The 21558-nt window shown below is 47.8% G+C and overlaps 1 protein-coding gene across 1 annotated transcript; it reads right to left on the bottom strand.

Annotated features, from left to right (window-relative positions):
* Positions 1-83: 83 nt before the first annotated feature.
* TBX22 (T-box transcription factor 22) lies at positions 84-19708 on the bottom strand. Its single transcript, XM_053274233.1, has 8 exons — positions 19570-19708; positions 18172-18325; positions 12965-13066; positions 9723-9897; positions 8196-8360; positions 6207-6271; positions 5584-5669; positions 84-1153 (listed from the first exon to the last, which is right to left on the bottom strand). Exons 1-8 carry the CDS (start codon positions 19706-19708, stop codon positions 540-542), a joined length of 1500 nt encoding a protein of 499 aa, XP_053130208.1. The 3' UTR covers positions 84-539.
* Between the last annotated feature and the right edge of the window lie 1850 nt (positions 19709-21558).

The raw sequence follows: 21558 nt of genomic DNA, 5'->3' as shown, positions 1-21558 counted from the left end.
TATCTGGAGCCTTATGATAGCAAAGAATATGGGAAGACAGGAATATTGCTGAAGTGCTTTACTCAGTGGTGAATGGTTGGAAGTAGGGACAGGACATAGTCCTCTCAAAGATCAGTGGCATCCATTTAGGTATGCAAAAGGTCTCTAAAGAAAACTTTAGAGGAAAGAGAGGGATACAGAGTCTCACAAGAATAATATTCAGATCGCTTTACATTTCAGTAATCTTGAGATGCTTAAGTTCTGTTGCAAAGTGCAAATATCAAAAGGAGAGATTGACTAGGAACTCGAGTCCTGAAAACAACAGAATAAATTAGCAGCGGTGACACACACACAAAGCCTTTCTGCTTTGGGCGGTTCTGCGGTCCTCTGCATTCTGTGCAATTATTGGACAAAAGTGACCCCCCAGGTCAATGAGACAGGCAACCCTCATGTTGTGAAGAGATCCAGGGTCAACAATCCATCAGTCTTGGGGGACGAATCAAAGAGAGGATGTGCGTAGGCTTTTATACATCATGGTTTTCGAAGGGTTAGGAGTCCCATCAGAGGCAGTGGTTCATTGTAGAAGGCCAATGTGGGTGGTGGCACCTGCTTTCTCGGATCGGGGACGGAATGCTGTCGTTTGCTTTGAAATGGCCTGCCGTGTTCATCAGTCTCGAAGGCACAGACAAGTTATAGCCATAGAAACCATAGGGAGGATGCAGAGCACAATTAAGGGCATCCCGGGTAATGGGGCCGGATGGGAAAATATTTCCAGATGCGTGCAAGCCGTATAACATATGGCCAGCAGAGCTGGGTCTCTGCAGGTTCTGTCCATTCAAGTCGTCCACTTTCCCATGTTTGACGCTAGCAATGCTCAGGGAGGAGAGGGTGGGCATCTCCACCATGAAGTGAGGCAAAAGGTGAGGGCTAGTGGCACTCCCCAGTTTCTCGTGGCTCGGGAACATCAACGAGGGCGGCCTCAGGAGGCCGGTGGGACAAAGCTTGTAGCAGATGGGAAGACTGAGATGGTGGAGGTAAGCGTCCGGGCAGGTGACTCCAAGGTTGGATGCCGACAGGTGGAATGTTGGAGGAGAACAAGATGGGGAAAGGAGGGCGTTGAGTGGAGAGGGGGTCCCCCCGTTGGGGGTCACAGGGGACGAGCCAGGACTTCTGCCTACAATAAAGCAAGCAAGAAATGATATCGGAGACAGTGAATCAAAGCAAAACGATGGAAACAGAGAGGTGTTTCGCCTCCTTCATAAGACTATAATTCAGGGGCACCCAGTTTTGGGTGCTGCCCATTCAAAGGAACCTTCCCACTTTGGAAGTGGGTCCTCAGCAGCAGACTCGGTGCTCTCAAACTCTCCTCTCTTTCTGAACATGCCCTATGGGGACATCCACACATTAGAGCCAAACTGAAATCTTGCAGTAACGCAGTTTGGCAACATAAGGGTAAAGGTAAAGTGTGCCGTTGAGTCAGTGTCGACTCCTGGTGCCCACAGAGCCCTGTGGTTGTCTTTGGTGGAATACAGGAGGGGTTTATCATTCCCTCCTCCCGCGCAGTATGAGATGATGCCTTTCAGCATCTTCCTATATCACTGCTGCCCGTTACGGGAAACGTACCAGTGGGGATTCAATCCAGCGACCTCTGGCTTGCTAGACAAGTCATTTCCCCTCTGCGCCATTAGGTGGCAGAAGTTAAATGAATGTTAAACCATTTAAAAAGTCACTTTCGAAGGCTGATTTTGGAGGATATATTTTAAAGAAGCCTTACAGTTTTGCAGATGGATTTTGAAGTAGTAATGTTAGATATCAACCTGTTGAAAGCCATCCTTCTATCTTATTTTTGATTGGAAATGTAAATAGGTAGGGGTGTGTGTGTGTAAATAGGTGTGTGAGCATGAATTTTTGCAAGTAATTGCTGGAAGAATCCCCACCGCCGCCACCAATTCTCCACCCCATTCATTTCAGTCCTGCTCTGTGGGAGATTTTGTTTAAAGAATTGGATGCTTTTTGCACACTGACCCTGGAAGCCTGAGATACTCTTCTCTTCCTCCCACATATACAACCCAAATCAGAGGTTCTCCAGTGTTTTTCCCCACTGACCACTTGCAAATTGCTTGGGGTCTCAGTGGACCACTTCATAAACCATTTGTTCTACAAATCAAAGCACATAAGTAATATATACTAATAAAACATGTGGGTGTTTGTTTTTTTTTAAAGCAGAACCAGATTCAGAGCAAGTTACAGCTATCCTCAACTTAGGAACACAGTAAGCTGCCTTATGAGTCAGACCTTTGGTCCATCCAGCTCAGTATTGTCTACACTGACTGGGAGCAGCTTTTCCAAGGTTTCAGGCAGAGGTCTTTCCCAGCCCAACCTGGAGATGCTGCTGCGATTGAACCTGGGACTGCCTGCATGCAAAACCTTGTTCTACCACTGAGCTACAGTACATCTGAAAGAGCTGAAAAGGCATGAAACGGGGGCGGAGCTACCATTGGGTGAACGGGTTCAAAGAACCCAGGCCACCACCAATCAGGGGCCGCAAGCGCGGCCCCAGACACACACCCCATGTCCAATGTCAGATGTGCAGGACGTTGTTTCAGTCCCAAACAGGGCTGCATGGCCCTATATGGAACCGAAATCAGCCTGCGCTGCATTGGGAGTGTGGCTAGAGTGACTCTCCCTGCTTTAAAGGCAGGGAGAGCCGCTTCTGGTCTCGCTGCCATTGCAGCAGGGCCGATTGATCTCCCTCCCAAACGGGGCTGCGCGGCCCTGTTTAGAAAAGTGATCAGCCCGTTCTGCATTGGCAGAATGCCCAGAACGGCTCTCCCTGCCTTTAAGGCAGGGAGAATCACTCTGGCCCGCACTGCCCAATGCAGCATGGGCCAATCTCCCTTCCAAATGAGGCCACACAGCCCCGTTTGGGAGGGAGACCATGCCTCCGCGTCTGATGTCAGACTTGGGGGTGTGGCTAGCCCGGCCCCTGCATCTGATGTCAGACATGGGGGCGGGGCTAGGGGGTGGTGGCAGCCGCATGTGGGCCGCCATCAGCCTCCGTACGCTACTGGCATGAAATTTATTAGCTTAATTGGAATTAGCTTCTATGAAATGGTTCTGTGACATGTAAAAAAAAAAAAGCTTAAACGAATGTGATAAATGCACACCGATTCCAGCGAGAATTATATTCTGCAATTAACTTATACTGTCATTCCTGGAGGGGGGGGTGTTGCTGGAATTAATTCTTGTGGGCCTGGTTGACCATGTTAAAATGCCCATTATGCCATTTCTGCACTCTTTGGAAAGAGTTTAAAGTGGATTGTTCCTTGTAATCAAGTGTTCAGTAATTGTCTCCCCAGAATGTGAACCTTGGTATTTATCCCAGCTGCAAGCCCTGGACAATTTAATTGATAGATTAATGAACTAAAGCTTGCAGAGAGGAAAATGAAATTCCCCTTTGATTAATCAGAGTGAGAACAAGCAAAGACTCTGGATTCTCAATGGGCAAAACAGCCCGCAGGCCCCACAGACACAACGACTCCCTCTTTACTGTGCTGATGAGCACAGAACTGTAAAACCCTCCGGTTCATATCCAAAGTCAGCGGTATGGAAATCAACTTCCAGGATGAAATGATGACCGCTTTCCTTCCTTCCGCTTTTCCTTCTGACAGAAAGAACCACAGAAAGTGGGCAATGCCTCCCTGAAATCAGCGCCAACACAGCATCCTAGCCAAGACTGCAATCCTAACTCACTCATAGGAAGAGAGGTATCTGCCTATTACCGAGTCAGACCCTTGGTCTATCTAGCTCAGTATTGTCTTCACAGACTGGCAGCGGCTTCTCCAAGGTTGCAGGCAGGAGTCTCTCTCAGCCCTATCTTGGAGATGATGCCAGGGAGGGAACTTGGAACTTTCTGCATGCAAACATGCAGGTACTCTTTCCAGAGCGGCCCCATCCCTTAAGGGGAATTTCTTACAGTGTTCACACATAGTCTCCCATTCAAATGCAAACCAGGGCAGACCCTTCTTAGCAAAGGGGACCATTCATGCTTGCGACCACAAGACCAGTGCTCCTCAATGTTGAACTCAGCTGTACTTACTTCCGGGTAAATGCTGGCTACACGAAATGGAGCTGTGAACAGGCGTGTAATGGAGGTGTGGCTCGTAGCCTCTGTGCCCTTGAAGCAGGGGGTTAAATGTCACCCTTCTTGTGTGCCCCTCCCTCACCTTTTCTTTAAAAGCAGGGAACAGAATGCATCTCTCCACTTCACTAATGCTTGGGACCAGTGACCTGAGAAAGCACATTGCCCCATATGTCCCAACGCAGACCTTAAGATCTTCGGAGGCCCTGCTCCGAGTGTCACTGCCCAGTGAGGTGAGGTGGTTGGCTACTAGGGAGAGGGCTGTTGCAGTGGCTGCTCCCTGTTTCTGGGACAGCCGCCCTAGTAAGGCTCACCAGCAGGGGCACAGTGAGCTTCCCGACGGCCGGGGAACAAAGTGCAGCCAGGGGGCTTCCAAGCATGCCCCCAAAACATCAGATGTAGGGGGGCAACCTAACCCACCCAAACCTTCATAGGAACATAGGAAGCTGCCATATACTGAGTCAGACCCTTGGTCTATCTAGCTCAGTATTGTCTACCCAGACTGGCAGCGGCTCCTCCAAGGTTACAGGCAGGAATCTCTCTCAGCCCGATCTTGGAGCTCCTGCCAGGGAGGGAACTTGGAACCTTCTGCTCTTCCCAGAGCAGCTCCACTCCCCATGGGGGAAATATTTTATATATTTTATATTTTACAGTGCTCACACATCAAGTCTCCCATTCCTATGCAGCCAGGGCGGACCCTGCTTAGCTAAGGGGACAAGTCATGCTTGTGGCCACAAGACCAACTCTCCTTTCCTTCCCCTCCCCATTTCTCACTAAGAGGCCAGTTTGCTGCTCAGGGCTGGTCCTGTTCTCGCAGCCGCCACCGTCATGATGGCTGCTGCCACGCCGTTACTGGTGGGGCCTGTTGAGGCTCGGTGCAGAGAGAGATCTGCAGGGTGGCTGCCACTGTGGCCAGCGGCATTGTTGGCTCAATTGCCCAGAGTCGGGCACGAGGACTACCGTCTTCCTCCGCTGTAGGCAGCAGTGGATAAGGGTCAAGCAACCCCTCCTCCGGTGGCTCCTGCATGGCTGCTGTGGCCAGAGGGCAGAGCCGCGGCAAGGGTGGCAAGGGGCGGTCGGCCGTGGCCCTCCTCCGGGGAGGAGGAAGTGTTGGGGTGGGGGAGGAGAAAAAAGAAAGCCCCAGCATGCTTCTTCACATTGCACGTGCATGCACCAGCTGCAGAGCACGAGTGCCTGGCACACCCCAAGCCTTGTGGGCCCCCTGACCCTCCGGGCCTGGAGACGAATGTTCCCCGTTGTCCAATGGACATCACACTCATGCTCACCAGGAAGTTTTCCACACTGGGCTTTTAAAGCCCTTTAATTTGCATCTCCTCCGGAACGGAGGGGGTGCATTCCCATATTGGCAGATTTCCCCTGAAGTCCCTGTGAGTTTTCGGGGAGCAGTTCACACACAACTTGGGTTCCCCCCCTGCACGTTAGAGTGAAAATTCAGTACTCACCCTGAGTTTCTGCACCAAAAGGCTTAAAATCCAGAGTAAGCGATGGTCGCCACGGATATGATTCCAGAAGTCCGTCCAATACTCCTCTACAAAGAGAAACTTGGAAATTAGACAAGTGGGACTATTTTCTGAAAGCTGGTTGAGATGTTGAGAAATGCAGTAATTTAGGACACCTGCTGATGGGTGGACCCAGATCTCATAAATGTGCCTGCGCTCAACGGCACATAGGACACATCACTTTTCCTTCCACTCCTTTATGCAGGGTGTCAAATCAAATATTACAAGGACACCATAAACCTCCCGTGATCTCTCCTCTAGAAGAAGTCCAGTTTGAAAAGAACTGCCTTTGGCTATTGTGGTGGGAGAGGTATGTGATGGGAGTTTTAGTCCAATAGCATCCAAGTACCCAAAGGCTGGGAACCTTTGGGCATAAATTATGGTTTCACCCCGTTGGTTCCTGCTACAATGCATATACGCATCATCCTAAAACAAAATACACTTTTCAGAAGGCTGGTTGTACTTGTATGCATGTTTAAACAGTTAATCAACTGTTATGGTTGATCAACTAAGATTGCTTCAATTGACCGATGACCCTACCCCACCCCCAAAGAACAACCATTTACCTGTTTCTTCCAGGGTCTCTAAATCCTTTAGCAAAGGGATTCCGGTCTATTTTCAGTTTAGTAATCTATGGATATTTTGTAACCAAGCAAAAAAAAAATTATTATAGGAGAACAATTCTAGAATGGTAAAAAGAGAAAGATTTGAGGTATAATACCACCCAGACATATTCATGAATGAGTTTCTAATTAATTATCAGTCTTTATTGATAATTTACACTGCACAGTCAGATGACTCCCTTGTCCTCAATTAGACACATTCATAATTGAGCAACATTCAGAATCTTTGCATTTCAAGAATATTACAATCTCACTTTTAGGCATCAGCTTGGAGAAATTCTTTAAGGGCACTGATAATGAGGAACAAAGTCTTCTAGTAAGAACTAATCTGCCTACTTTTCTTTATTAACCCTACAACTGGACTAAATTGGGCCAAATCGGTTAAGCACTTCACAGGTTAGCCCACTTGCACCTCAAATATTCAAGCGTCCACCATCTTGAAATGGGGTGGATAACATCATCACCAACTATGAAGCTCTTCTCGCGATCGGTGAGAAGAGCTTCTGTTGGGTCTAAGGGGAGAGAAGACTAAGCCTGCTCTCCCCGCAGACGATCAAAGTGCAGCCCTGGGTGGCTGGATTGGCTGCCCACATGACTGCCAGTTCCGTCACGGAACCGGCAGGGGTGGTGGGGATCGGGGGCTGACTGGCCCCCAGGAGTTCTGGGATGCCCTGTGCAAGTGCATGGGGCACCCTGGAGAGACCCCCGAGACCAGGGTCTGCTTGCAGCCTCCCGGTCGGGGGTCTACTCATGTGTCGTTGCACGCTGCGGCAACAAATGTGCAACAAAATGAGGTTAGCGGAGCACTCTCTCTGTTAACCTCATTTAAGGGGAGGCTGTTTTAGGTGGGCTAGCCACTTTGGAACCTGGTGGTTCCCACGATCGATGGAAAGTGGGCTAACTCGCTTTCCATCGATCCTGGGAATAGCCTCTATGTGTATGAGGTGTCCCTACAACTGTACCAAATTTAGTCCAAATTGATTCCCACTTGCACCTCAAACATTCACATGTCTGCCATCTTGAATGGGGGTGGATGGCATCACTATGCCTTGGAACCGCCCCTATGTGTCCCTACACCTGTAGCAAATTTGATTCAAATCGGTAAGGCAGTTCACAAGTTAGCCCAATTGTGCCAAAGGTTCATGTGTCCGCCATCTTGAACTGGGGTGGATGACATCACCACAAACCACCCCTCCTACCCTTCAGGTAAATGTAGGACAGAACTCAAGAAAGGGCCTTCACACCAGGCATCATTAACTTACAGAATTCACTACTCTGAGATGTGGTGATTCAGATGACTATTAGCTTAATGGGATGAGGACCCCAGCCTTTTCTGGAGATGCCAGGGAGTGAACCTGAGACCTTCTGCATGCAAAGCAGATGCCCTACAACTGAACCACAATCCCATCCCTAAGGGGAATATCTTACAGTACTCACATTTAGTCTCCCATACCCTGCTTAGCAAAGGGGACAATTCATGCTCGCTTCCACAAGACTAGTTCTGGGGACATGGGAAGCTGCCAGATACTGAATCAGACCGTTGGTCTATCTAGCTCAGTATTGTCTTCATAGATTGGCAGCGGCTTCTCCAAGGTTGCAGGCAGGAATCTCTCTCAGCCCTATCTTGGAGATGCTGCCAGGGAGGGAACTTGGAACCTTCTGCTCTTCCCAGAGTGGCTCCATCCCCTGAGGGGAATATCTTCCAGTGCTCACACTTTTAGTCTCCCATTCATATGCAACCAGGGTGGACCCTGCTTAGCTAAAGGGACAAGTCATGCTTGCTATCACAAGACCAGCTCTCCTCTCCTAGTTCTCCGCTGCCCTAGCCCACGGAGTTAGGATGTGAACTCCAGATTTCTCTCCGTTACTGGGCGGCATTTGACAGTTGCACCTTGACATGGTTTACAGGTTTGGTGGTCGAGCCTGGCTCACCTGCTGGTTCTGATAAGCTGTGACAGTTGTGAATTCAGTTTCTTTGAAGGAGAAGGTCTGGACTCCTGCTGCTGGCAGAGACTGGATCTGGGAAAGATCAAATCGGGAATCCTGGACAATGACATGGACTCTGGGCTTGTATTTGTGCATGGACTGGAGAATGATCTGCAAAACAGAGAAATCAAAACCCCGAGGTAGCCTTATCTCCAAAGAAAAACAAACAGAAAGCCTGATCCTATGCCTTCTTGCTCAGAAGTACATTTCACTGAGCCCAGTGGGATTTACATCCAACAAAATTGCTTATGTTTGCAGTTTAGGAGAGATGCAAAATGTCTGATAATGTCCTAGCCTTTGGGTTTTTAAGCTGTGAATTTTGGGAAGGGCGGATTTCTAGGTGGAAAATTGAAAAATTGAGTGAGAGCGCCATCATTGCAAATGGGGAAAGTTATGCAGTCACTGGTGTGTGTGAGAGTTAGCAGACTATGCCCCCCTTAAAAAAACAACAACAACCACACAGCTTTAACACCCCAGAGGAGAGCTGGTCTTGTGGTAGCTAGCATGAATTGCTTACATTTTCACTCATGTTCAAAACAGCATGGAAATTCCAAGTTAAGGTCCCCATCTTCACTTCCACACCACAGAAACTGAAAAGACTTTGTACAGCTTTCTATACCATGTTGGCTTTAGAACTGAGGCTCCATGAACCCACATTTTCCCAGGAGTTTTCCTGGGGGCAGCCAGGACAAGTTTCCAGGACTGAAACAGCCTATTTATAATCTATTGCAGATTATTTTAGGACTGCAGGTAAATAGGTGGCCGTTTGGGGTAGCACTGTGCCTTGTAGAGGTGCACCAGGCAGAAATGCATCAGGGGCATCTCTAGGAAGTAATTGGGGATGCTGCACCTGTTGAATGTCTGTCTGGATGCAACCCCAGCCCAAAGTCCAGCTGAAGGACCAAGGCAAAGTGTGGATACATGGAGCCTCATTTCTAAAGTCAGCATGATATATGAGATTGGACAACGTCTTCGAAGCATCTATGGCGTGGAAGTTAAGATGGGAACCTTAACTTAGAATTTCCGTGCTTTTTAGAGCATGAGTGAAAATGTAAGTCCATCTTAACTCTCATCTTCAACTGGGTTTTTTAAATTACTGAATTGTCTACACTGACTGGCAGCCGCTCTCCAAGGTTTCAGGCAGGAGTCTCTCCCAGTCTCTGTCAGGGATTGAACCTGAGACCTTCTGCATGCAAAGCAGACGCTCTACCTCCAAGCAATATCCCCCCTCCCTTGGCACTAGTGCACTTCATAGTTGAACCCCTGCATTTAACAGTGGATGAAGGACACTCTGCACATGCACAGAGACCCCTCTCTCTTTTCCATTCCATGGAGGATCCCAGGCTGGGAAAATGCAGCAGCTGGGCCCTGAGTTCAAATGCCTCTTGGGTGCAGTTGCCTCTTGCCTCTCAGCTACCCCCTCCCCTCCAGCACCTCACCGTCCCAAAAGGGCTTCCCCAAATCCACACCTACATGCCCTTTGTCGTCCATCTCATTGTTGGTCAGTTTCACCCGATCGAAGCTGATGATCTGCCGCATCCAGGTCTCTCCGGAGCAAGGAGAATCCGGGTGGATGTAGAGGCGGGGAGTGATGCAGGAGTGGTCCGTGTTCCCAGCCACCATCCACTGGGAACTGTGGTAGACGTACCTTCAAACCAAAGCAGGAGACGGACAGATGGTGAGAGGAGGAGGATCTCCAGCTGAGGACTAGGTGGACATTGGCTTGGGTGCAAGAATTGTCCCCTTTGCTAAGCAGGCTCCAGCCTGTTTCGTATTTGAATGGGACACTAGATGTTTGAGTACTGTAATATTCCCCTCAGGGGATGGGGTCACTCTGGGAAGAGCATCTGCCTACTTGCATGCAGATGCTTCCAAGTTCCCTCCCTGGCATCTCCCAGATAGGGCCGAGAGAGATTCCTGTCTGCAACTTTGAAGAAGCCGCTGCCTGTCTGGGTAGACAATCCTGAGCTAGAGGGACCAATGGTCTGACTCAGTATAAGGCAGCTTCCTAAAAGAGGGCAAAATTGTATTTTCTTTCTTCTTTCTGGTCATGTACTAAAATAAAGTTTCCGTTTCAGAGCAAAACTGATCTGATTGGAAGGACAGTGGAATACACACAGAGAAGGGAGGGTGGTCTTCCTTGCTTTATTTTAGTCTCCAAACCAAGCTTTTTTCTGAGATCCCTTTCACACACATGGGTGCCAAGCCTTTGCATTTTTATTCAGAAAGGAAACCCACTGCAATCAGTGGGGCTTACTCCCAAGTAATCTGAAGACATACCTGTTTGGTACAAATCACCAAGGGGTCACTCGGGGATGGGAAAGTTGGGTCTTGCGAAGGTTTTCTCCCATGCCCAACTTCCATTTTAAATCTCAAGCCATACCTGTTTAATCAGGCTTTCGGTCCGTCGTTTTCAAGTTTTAAGTTTTAGAATGGTTTTAAATGGTTTTAATTTGGTTATTTATTGTCATGTTTTAAATAGTAAGCCACCCGGAGATTTTTATATGGGATGGTATAGAAATGTGCTAAATAAATCAATAATATATAAATACAGATAAGTGAGCATAGGATAGCAGCCTACTTTACCTCACCAGGAGGCTTTACAGACTGGGCTGTTACCCTGAATCTCCTCTGGAAGAGAGTGTGTGCATTCACACACCAGCCAAACTTACCCCGAAGTCCATTCGAGATCCCTGGAAGCACTCCACACACAAATCGGGCTTTGTCTTCTGAATTCTAGCTTATCTTGTTGTATTTCCGGGTTTTTAAAATGCTGGTTTTAAGCGACTTTTTCTGAAAACGCCGGAGCAATTAGGGAGAGGCACTGACGTTGAATCATTAACATGATAAGAGGGATACACTCTTTTAGGAATGCAGATATAGGCTTTAGAAATCTCCCCACCCCATTGGCTAGAAGGAAAACACAGAGGTATGCCATGTGAACTTACATCAAAACAAAACCCCAGAGCAGAGGGGAGGGGCTGCTTCCCTCAATGCCACGAGTGTGATTCAAAGTGGCTTCGCTCAACATTTACCCCACAGCACAAAGCTGTGTGTGAATAACTCCCTGACCCTGTGTAACACCTCTGTCAACTTACAACTGGTGGAACTGAAGGCCCCTGTCTAACTCTAACTTTATGCTTCTCCCTTGCCTCTAAAATACTATTTATTGTTGTCATTCTAGGCTCTGCAGAATTTGTAAATAATTTGAGACATCGTGGCTGCTTGGTCATTTCTTTAACAGTTGTGCCAAACCAGAACCTGCAGAAATGGGGCATGCTTCGTTTTGAAGCCTCTTTGATCCCTTTCAGTATTCTTGCTTTACAGAGCTCAGAGCTCCATTCCCTCCCCTCAGTCTCTGCTTCTTCTCCAAAGCAGTTGTTTAAAACAGGGCTTCCCACCCTTGGGTGCCCAGATGTAGTTGGACTACAAGTCCCATCATCCCCCGCCAGGCTGAGCATGATGGGACTTGTAGTCCAGCTACATCTGGGCACCCAAGGGTGAGAAGCCTGCTTTATAAGCCAGCGTGGTGTAGTGGTTAGAGTATTGGACTAGGACCGAGGAGACCCGAGTTCAAATCCCCATTCAGCCATGAAACTAGCTGGGTGACTCTGGGCCAGTCACTTCTCTCTCAGCCTAACCTACTTCACAGGGTTGTTGTGAAAGAGAAACTCAAGTATGTAGTACACCACTCTGGGCTCCTTGGAGGAAGAGCAGGATATAAATGTAAAATAAAATAACAATAACAACACAGCTTGCAAGATTAATTTTTTTAAAAAATGACGAATTACTCAAGGGTGGGAAAGTTGGGTCCTGAGAAAGTTTTCTCCAATGCCCAACTTCCTTTTTTTTTTAAAAGAGAGATTAATCTGTATATTCCCCCCCCCTTCTGTCACTTCTGGGGTGTTTTTTAGTGTTTTTTAAAGCAACCCCAGGAGGGCTGCAAAGCGCAGGAAAAACGGGCTATTCTTTTCAGTTCACAGAAGATACAAGTTCACACATTATACTGTTTCCAAAGTCAATCTTGGTCATGATTGACTTTTTGACAGGATTTTTAAATATTTTAAATTTTGTACACCACCTAGAGATGTACATATCAGGTGGTATAAAAATATGAGAAAGAAAGAAAGAAAGAAAGAAAGAAAGAAAGAAAGAAAGAAAGGTCATTTCATAACTGAATCGGAGAGTGGGTGGGGAGGGGAAGAGACCTGAGAAACAGAATACACACCCCAGGCACCATTCAGCTAAAAGAAAGCACTTTTGATTTTGATTTTGGGGAAGGTGGGGAGAGAAATGCCTGCTTAAACATTTCCCATCTGACATCACCGGCAATCAAACGTGCCTAACTGAAGCTGGATCGTCCCTCCCGGGGCAATAACTAGTCTCTTTCATGTCAGTGAGACTACTCGTGAGTAACTTAGCCTGGAGCTTTCCCAGACACCACAGGCTTACTACCAGGCTTTACTGCGAGTTCGAATTGCCCCCCCAAAAAACCCGATGCAAAAAATGGAATCCGATCCGAACCAGCTCTAACCGCAAAGAAAAACTCGAATAGTGTTTGAGAATGCTCCAAATAGCTCGCAGCGACTTCGGGGTAAATCTGGAGGATCTGTGGACGCACACCTGCCCTTCCCGTGAAGAAGGAAAGTGAAATCACCGTCTGGGGAGGGACGCTCCGGCGGTCCTTCAAGCAGCAGAGAAGCGCCCGCGTTTACCTGTATCTTTTGGAGTCCACGGGGACCACGTCGATGGCGATGTAATACTGCTTCAGGGGGTCCAGCCCTTTCACTTTCACTCTGACCGAGGGAAACATCCTCCTGCGGGGATGGGAAGCAAGCAGGATTTCATTGGTAGGCAGGCGTGGGCTTTGCGGCCATCCCTTTCCCACGCTATCCCTGGGGCTTAAGGCGGGTCTTTAACAGGCAAGGAATATGCGCTACCTACTAGCCCTCCTCCTGCAAAAAAACCAAAAACAGATGCCGCCACCCAAAACAGATTTATTCCCAAGAAAATCCCATCCATGCCGATGGGTCTGAGTCCGCCCTGTCGGGGGCTCAAGGCGGATTCCGAAAGGAAGAGCCCCTAGCTCAGTGCAAGCTAGCACCACCCCTCGCGGGATCCCCCCTCGTGTGGATTGTAGCGTCCATCCAAGGGGACTTCAGTGCAAGACCCCTATGTGGGGTGGCACATAGCGATTTTGCACTGAAGCCTCCATGGGTGGACGCTACAATCCATGTGGGGATCAGTGGGGATCTTGACGGTTGCGATTCTGAACCCCCTTTGGGAGTCTGCCCCACTGGGTACAGTGGGGCTTACTTGCGAGTAAGGAAGGTTTGTGATTGTGAATAGGATTGCGCTGCGCAAGGCTGCTAGCTTGTGACCGTCCATCCGGACCCTATAGACACTTCCTTGGTTCTTGCTTAGGGGAGGAGAGGAGAGCTGGTCTGGTGGTAGCAAGCCTGACTGGTCCCCTTAGCTAAGCAGGGTCTGCCCTGGTAGCATATGAAAGGGAGACTAGAAGTGTGAGCACTGTAAGAGATTCCCCTCAGGGGATGGAGCCGCTCTGGGAAGAGCATCAGAAGGTTCTAAGTTCCCTCCCTGGCAGCATCTCCAAGACAGGGCTGAGATCAATGCCTGCCCAAAACCTTGGAGAAGCGGTTGCCAGTCTGTGAAGACAATACTGAGCTAGATGGACCAATTGTCTGACTCAGGATAGGGCTATGTTCCTAATTATCAGGCTAATGGTGCAGGGATGAAAATGACTTGATTAGCAAGCAAGAGTTTGCCGGCTGGAATCCCCACTTGTACCTATATCGGGCATCAGTGATATAGGAAGATGCTGAAAGGCATCATCTCATACTGCTCAGGAGGAGGCAATGGTCAACCCTTCCTGTATTCTACCAAAGACAACCACAGGGCTCTGTGGTCGTGAGTCATTTACTTTACTCCTAATACTATGGAAGTTCTGAGAGAAGATTCTGTTGCCCAATCCAGCATAGATAGTCTTCCCAGAGATCCCTCGGAGTGAGGGAGATAATGAATAAAAGAGAGAGGGGTGGAGCTTGGGGGCCCTCAGGACCTAGGGGACCCAGGGTCTTTGAACCCATTCGCTCAATTATAGCTACACCTTTCTCAGGAAGCCTAATTTTCTGCAACACATTATTTACTGCTACTAGTAATTGTAATTAACGTGTTGCAGATTGCAGTTCTGGATATATCCAGTATAAGAACCTCACAGGTAGATAGAATTACCAAGGAGGAGATTTTGAGAAGAATGACAAAAGAGAAAGAGCAAATTAACATCATTAAGAGAAGAAAACTTGAGCAGCGGTTAAAGAGTTGGACTAGGACTGGGAAGACCCGAGTTCGAATCCCCATTCAACCATGAAACTCACTGGGTGACTCTGGGCCTGTCATGTATCTCTCAGTCTAACCTACCTCACAGGGTGGTTGTGATGATAAACATAACCATGTACTGAGCTCCTCGGAGGAAAAGTGGGATATAAATGTAAATTAATACTACTACTACTAATAATAATAATAATAATAATAATAATAAATGTTATTAGAGGGAGGAAATACTCCTTACTGCACTTAATCACGCAGGGGAAGATTAAAGGAAGAAGTAGTGTCGGATGACAAAGAACATCCTGGCTGAAAAAATTGGTGGGAATGGTTTGGATGCACATCCTTACGACTTTTTAGAGCAGAGGCATCTAAAGTCAGAATAGCCTTAATGATAGCTAACTTCCAGAAGGAGACAGTACCTGAAGAAGGAGATGATTAACACCTCCACCCGCATGGAAAACAAAAGTTATCACTACTCCTGAGAAAATGTGTGTGGTGGTGGTAGTAGTAGTATGAGCAGGATGTCACAAGATGTGGTGACAGCCAACAACCTGGATGGCTTCAAGAGGGTCTTGGATAACTTCATGGAGGAGAGGTCTCTCAATGGCTACTAGTCGGAGGGCTCTAGGCCACCTCCAGCCTCCAAGGCAGGATGCTGGATCCTGAGGGAGAGCATGCCCTCAACTCCTGCCTGTGGCTTCCAGCGGCATCTGGTGAGCCACTGTGTGAAACAGGATGCTGGACTAGATGGGCCTCCTTGGGCCTGATCCAGCAGGGCGGTTCTTATGTAAGCAGGATGTAAAGGGTTGTGTATCATCAAGTGTGTGCCTGCACATGGTATCTAAAGGCCTTGAGAATCTGTTCTGCTGATGTTGAAAAGCACTATATAAATATACTGAGTAACAAGAACCCCCAAACCATGCTTGGTAGTAATAACAGCTGCCATGTTGGGGAAAATTACTCAGAGTCGTCCCACTGAAATTAAGTTAGGCATTGCCTAATCTGTCCTTTTAATTTCAGTGGGACTATGTGGAGTAATGTTCCTCATGTCAGCCAATGTACCTAGTTGCAGCTGCTGTTAGGTGTAGTGCTACTCAACCTACAACTAGGAGGAACAACAACAGATTCGAGGATTTGTGTTAAAATGAATATTGTGGTAGACCCAGTTAAAAGTTCTTAAAAGCAGGGTGGCAGTCATTTTACATGGATTTGCTTTTCAAAATGTTCTATATCCTAATGGGTTGAGAACCAAACTTGGGTTCTCAGATGTTGAACTACAGCACCCATCACCCAGAGGGCCATAATGGCAGGGGATGATGGGAGTTGTAGTCCAGCAACATCTGATTACTCATGTTTGAGAATCCCTGACACATCACTTGGAAGACCTGATACATTAACAGTAGGTTAAAGCTAATAAAGGATAGGACCAAACTTGGATTTTGGGTTCACCAAGTTTGGTGAATGAATCAGGCATATGTCTGGGGCAGATTCATCCCTTACCTAAAACAAAACCATTTACAAAAAAAATTAAACATCCCGGAAGGGACGGAAATGGAGAAAAGTAAAAGTAGGTTTTCAAAGTGGGTGTAACGAAGTTGGGAGTTTTAAATCACCGAATCTATAACTGGTCAGGGGTCAGTTTTCTTCTCATCAGTTCTCCAGCGAGGCTGTTTTGGAACCCAACTGAAATCCGCGTTAAAAATAAATCGAGGTTGAGTCCTGCTTTGACCGAGAGTGTTAACCTTTAACAGGCAGATCTCATTCGTTAAAAGCAAATAGTCGATCTAATAGAAGCTAAATAAATGAAGGCCCGCCTGTCTGCCCCAGGCCAACAGATCTCCAAAATGCACGCTTAAGGGTTACACAGAGCTCTTCTGAGACAAGTAATGTTAATCCGTCAAAGGGATATATCTCAGTCTGACCTGGACTCCTCAGAAACTAAGGTAAACAGGCTGATCCATGACCTCGGTTCCTTTCCTAGTTAAGACTGCTACCCTAAACACACGCCTGCTTGCGAGTAAATTCCATCGGAATCGTGTATTTAAAAGGTACTATTTTAGAATAGAATCTTACGCGCCTACTTGGGAGAAAGTTCCTACACGCTCACACGGGAGTAAGTCGATCCTGTAGGATCCCCCCCCCCCCGGGATCCTAAACGCCTCCTTGAGAATAATTCCTGTTGGAATAAGTGTATTTGAAAGATATTTTAGAATCCCCACAATATACATCTCTGGCGACAGAAACAGCGTACTTCTGTAATGCTTTCTCCCTTTCTCAGTGACCGGCGGATCCCGTGCAGATTTGCACGAAAGTTAAATCCCACACCGGATTGCACCTTAGCTCTTTGACTATAGCGCGATCCATATGCAAATTAAGTCCCGGAAGTTTTATTTAGTATTCAAAGTCATGCATTTGGGAACAGAAGGGATTTGTGGATGGAAGGAGGGGCGGAAAAGTCTCGCGATCAGCCGCATCTCTGAGGACGTTCTTGAAACCTGGAGCCGGGACGGTACTAGGAGGTTCGCGTTTACATTTTAAAGATTTAATTTCAAATGAATGGGCTTTCTAAAGAAAAAACCTGAATGTTGGGGCGGAGGGGAATTAACCGGCATCCGATTTGAGGTTTCTGTTATGTCGGAATGCTAGCGTGGCATGTATACTTCCAAGTCCTTTAATTCGAATTCTTACTAGTTAATCCGGTTTTTCTCTATCAAAGCCATACCGCGTCCTATATGGAACCATTTGGGCTGGGTTTTGAAGCCCAAAGGTTTGGTTTCCCGATTATAGCCATCGGTTCAATTATAAAAGAAACTAAGAACGAATTTGGGGTCCCGCACCCAGTTTAAATGGGTAGATCGATCGGAAACTGAACTGGTCCAGTTGAACCCCCGATGATTTAACTCGTGGTTAGCGATGATGACCGGAAAATCTGCCTTCGATCTTGGGGAATCCTGATCTCCGAAGGTCACCTAAGGCTCGAAAAATCACGTGATCTCCCAGTCCGGGAGGTCATGCTGGTGTCCATGGGAGAGTTAAGAAGACGCTTAAATCTCTCCCACTGGAACGAAAAAGTAGAGAGCAATCGTTATGGGGCAGCACAGCCAATAAATAAAGGTAGGGTGGGATTTTTGGTTATCCCTGTTAATAAAAAGTACTCCGCCTGGATCGTTTCCCAGGGAGAATAAAAGACAGAACCGTGAATGTAAAGGTGCGATCGCTGGAGAAACCACTGGTATCCATCCAAACCACTGGTATCCATCTATCCATCCATCTTCCTCATCTTACTCTCCTTCCTGTGTTCTTCTCTCTCTTCTCCACCCCATTTCTCTCCCCCCCACACACTTTCTCTGCACTTTATTTTTAAAAAAATTTTGGTCTCTCTGGTATCTATCGCCATCATTTCTACCACAACTGGTTAACTCACAGGCAGACACAAACCCCAGTAAGCTAGTGGAAAAGTCACACTCCGCAGCTCTCTTTGGAGCCAATATTGCTGGTCTCCAGGAACAGACAGCCCGAATTCGCGCCACGTGGCTTCCCGTTCCACGCGCTTCTCCCGTATCCCGTCTCTTACCTCCCGGCTTTGGTAATGATCATCTCGGTGCCGATCTCGTGAAACCTCTTCCAGAGTTCCGACCCTTGCAAGTCCACCTGGATCTCGCCAGCTGCCTCTCTGGTTTCCTCGGAGAGAGAAGCCGCCGCCGGCATTTCCCCTTTGCGTTTCTTTTCTGCGGAGAAAGCAATACAGGGCCACTCGGGCTCAGGCTTTTGAGAAGGCGCCAAAGATACGCACACTAGAAGCATTTACAAGACGTCTAGGCAAAGAAATTCTGTGTCAATAGCTCTAGCGATTAGTCTAGAACAGGGGCACCGAATTCTGAGTCTCCCCAGATGTTGTCGGACTACAACTCCCATCATCCCCCTGCCACAAAGGCCATGGCTGAAGGGGATGATGGGCCTTGTAGTCCGACAACATCCTCCTGAATTAGAAGACAGGGGCGGTCTGCTGCCTATCGTATATATCTATTTGTCCGTTTCTCAGTCCTGGAAAGTAGCAAAGGGCGAGTTCACACGTGCAGCTGGCATTACTTCCGTTCTCATCACTTGTTTCCAAGAGAAAATGGGGAAGGGAAAGAAGCTGGGATGTGTAAACGGTGTAATGTGTAAATCCGCAATGGTGTAAATCTAACCTTAAGTTCTGCTGAAACGACTTCTTTGGGATGATTTTCCTGGAATTCTCTTCCACTGAATTTCGTTGAATTTCATGCTTGTAGAATTATGCCAGACCCAGAAAAGGCCGCCCTGGAATCCCGTTTCTATTTCTAGAGACCACTCCGAGGAAGATGGGCCTCTCTGGCCCGACCCCTCTAGAAATGCTTCTTGCCCTGCATTTTGGCCCCAAACTGGCTGAAAAGTAACCTCTCTGGTTCTCAGCGCGCTTTGGACCCAGCCAGGGGCTGAATACGCAAAGCGGCAAGCTTTGGGGTTACACATGATTCTTCTTCAGGGTGTGCCAAAACAGAAGGGGAAGTCAGAAGCACCTTTCAAAGTAGTGCTTCTCTTATATTTATATAATATACCATTATATAAATAACAGGAATAAGTAAGTAAATCCCCCTGCCAGATAAAATGTTTTTCCCCCTCTCCTCACGTCCTTCTTGAATATTCATTTTAATGCACGGTAACTGGGAGTAAATCCCATCGAACTTAGTGGGACTGAATTCCGAGGAAGAAAACACAGGAGGAGGCCCCAAACGACTGCCCTCTTACGCAGGCTTCCTCGGGAGAAGGCTCCACTGACCTCAGTGGGACTCCCCCTTCCGTGCACGGAAGAGCCCTGTGTGATCCCAAAGCTTGCCTTTGGCACCGGCAACGCCAATCGCTCCGCGGGTCAGGCTCGGACTACGGCGTCCGGCTAGAATTTAAAAGGCAAGAGAGAGGCGGAAGGTGGGGTGGCTGGTGGCATCCCTACCTGGCGCCTGGCTTCTGCGGACAGTGCCCTCGGCTTCCTTCTCGGAGCGCTCCTCTTCCAGGTCTCGGAGTTTATGTTTTGCAGAACTGCCGACCAAAACTTCCACAGAGAAAGCGTGCGCCCTGGAGCTGAGAGCCATGACCCCCCGGCCAGACTGCGATGCTTTTAATAATAATTAAAAAGAAAAAAAGAAAATCGGAGGGAATCCCCCTCCTCTGCCCCCACCCCACAAACCCCCCCCCTCCAAATCGTAGCCCAGCTCGAAGGTGCCCGGCCAGCTCAACCCTCTTCCGTCGCCTTGCGCAGCATCCTAAAGCGGGAGCAGACCTCTCGGGCTCCGCATGCCTCCCCAAGGCAAGGGGGCGCGGAAAGAGAAGGCGTATCTATATATTTGCCTCCCCGAAAGGTGGGGAGAAACAGAAGAACGGCAAGATCGGGCTAATTAGCGGGGAGAAGCAGCACGGATCTGCGGGTGGGAGAGGGAGAGAGACGCGCCCTCCGCGGGATCTGGCCGGCAGCAGGCTCGACTGTTTGGGAAACTGCGGAGCGCGCTGAGACGCAAAAAGCGAAAGCGTGGCTTTGGGGAGGACCGGGAGGGGGAAGGAACCGGGGAGGGGGGAGAGGGAGGGGAGGGGAGGGCTTGGCCAAGGGGGTGGGCGCGATTGGCCCCTCCTTGTGGGATGAAGGCGCTGCGCTCGGTGCAGCTGGCTGAAGCAAAGGGAGCTCGACAGAACTGCGCGGGGCGGAGGGAGTCAGTTTGCCAAAGCAACTATAGGAGGAGGGCGGGGGCTTCTTCAACGAGGGAGGGGCCCTTGGTGCGACCCCTGGACTCTTCCCGTGAAAACAGGGCGGGGGTGCGCTTGCAGGTTGGGGGTGGGTGGGTTCCTATTCAAGAAGTTTTCTCCTTCCTCCATCATCCTCATCCTCATCCTCATCCTCATCCTTTATTTTATAATTATTTTCAGATAAAATTATGTGTATGACAATTATTATAGAGTGTTGGACCAGGACTGGGGAGACCCGATCCCAACTCAGCCTTGAAACCCACTGGGTGACTCTGGGCCAGTCACTTAAAACTCAGCCTAACCTACCTCACAGGGTTGTTGTGAGGATAAACATAACCATATACTCTGGGCTCTTTGGAGGAAGAATGGGATATAAATGTTTTAAAAAAAATTATATTGTTGTTTTTGTTTTATTACTGATGTATTTATTTACTATGCTAAACCCTCCTGTATTCTACCAAAGACAACCACAGGGCTCTGTGGTCGCCAGGAGTCGAAATCGACTTGACGGCACACTTTACCTTTACCTTTACTATTACAATAATTGTGATGGTATTTTTTGTTTTTTGTTTTGCTGTGTGTGTTGTGAGACATTCAGAGAACAATTTGTTATGGGCTGGCTAACAAATAAAGTTTCTATATTATTATTATTATTATTATTATTATGTTGTTGTTGTTGTTGTTGTTGTTGTTTTATTTTATTAATAATTATAGTAATAACATATTATATTGTGTATTTTATTTTAATCACCCAGTAATTCGTAAATCCACAATAATGATGGTAACGTTGTTGTTGATGATTATGAAGATCAATTTCCAGTCTCAGCAATTCGAAACAGACCTGGGGGGGGGGGACAGGGCGGGCCTTTCCCCTAATTTTTTTCCTCTGTCCCCCTACTTATTTATTTATTTGCAAACATTTACAAAATAACAATGTTTTCACGTAGGACTGGTGGGGGGCAGATAAACTGCCCCTCCCTAAACCTTGAGGCTGGTTACAGGCCTGCAAAACCCATTTAAAGCTGCAAACTTGTGCGCATTTATTTGGGAGTAACTGCCATTGACTGCAGTAGGACTTACTTTTGAGTAAATATGCACTGCGCCGGCGATGCCCGTGTGACTTGATAGGGCGTCTACTGGACATTAGTTGTTCCACAGGGACCCATTGTCTAATAAAGTTGTCTGGTATGTTTTTAGGAGTTCC

This window comes from Hemicordylus capensis, chromosome 11 (genome assembly GCF_027244095.1).
Source record: "Hemicordylus capensis ecotype Gifberg chromosome 11, rHemCap1.1.pri, whole genome shotgun sequence".
Taxonomy (NCBI): domain Eukaryota; kingdom Metazoa; phylum Chordata; class Lepidosauria; order Squamata; family Cordylidae; genus Hemicordylus; species Hemicordylus capensis.
This window is presented reverse-complemented; position numbering and strand designations above follow the sequence as displayed.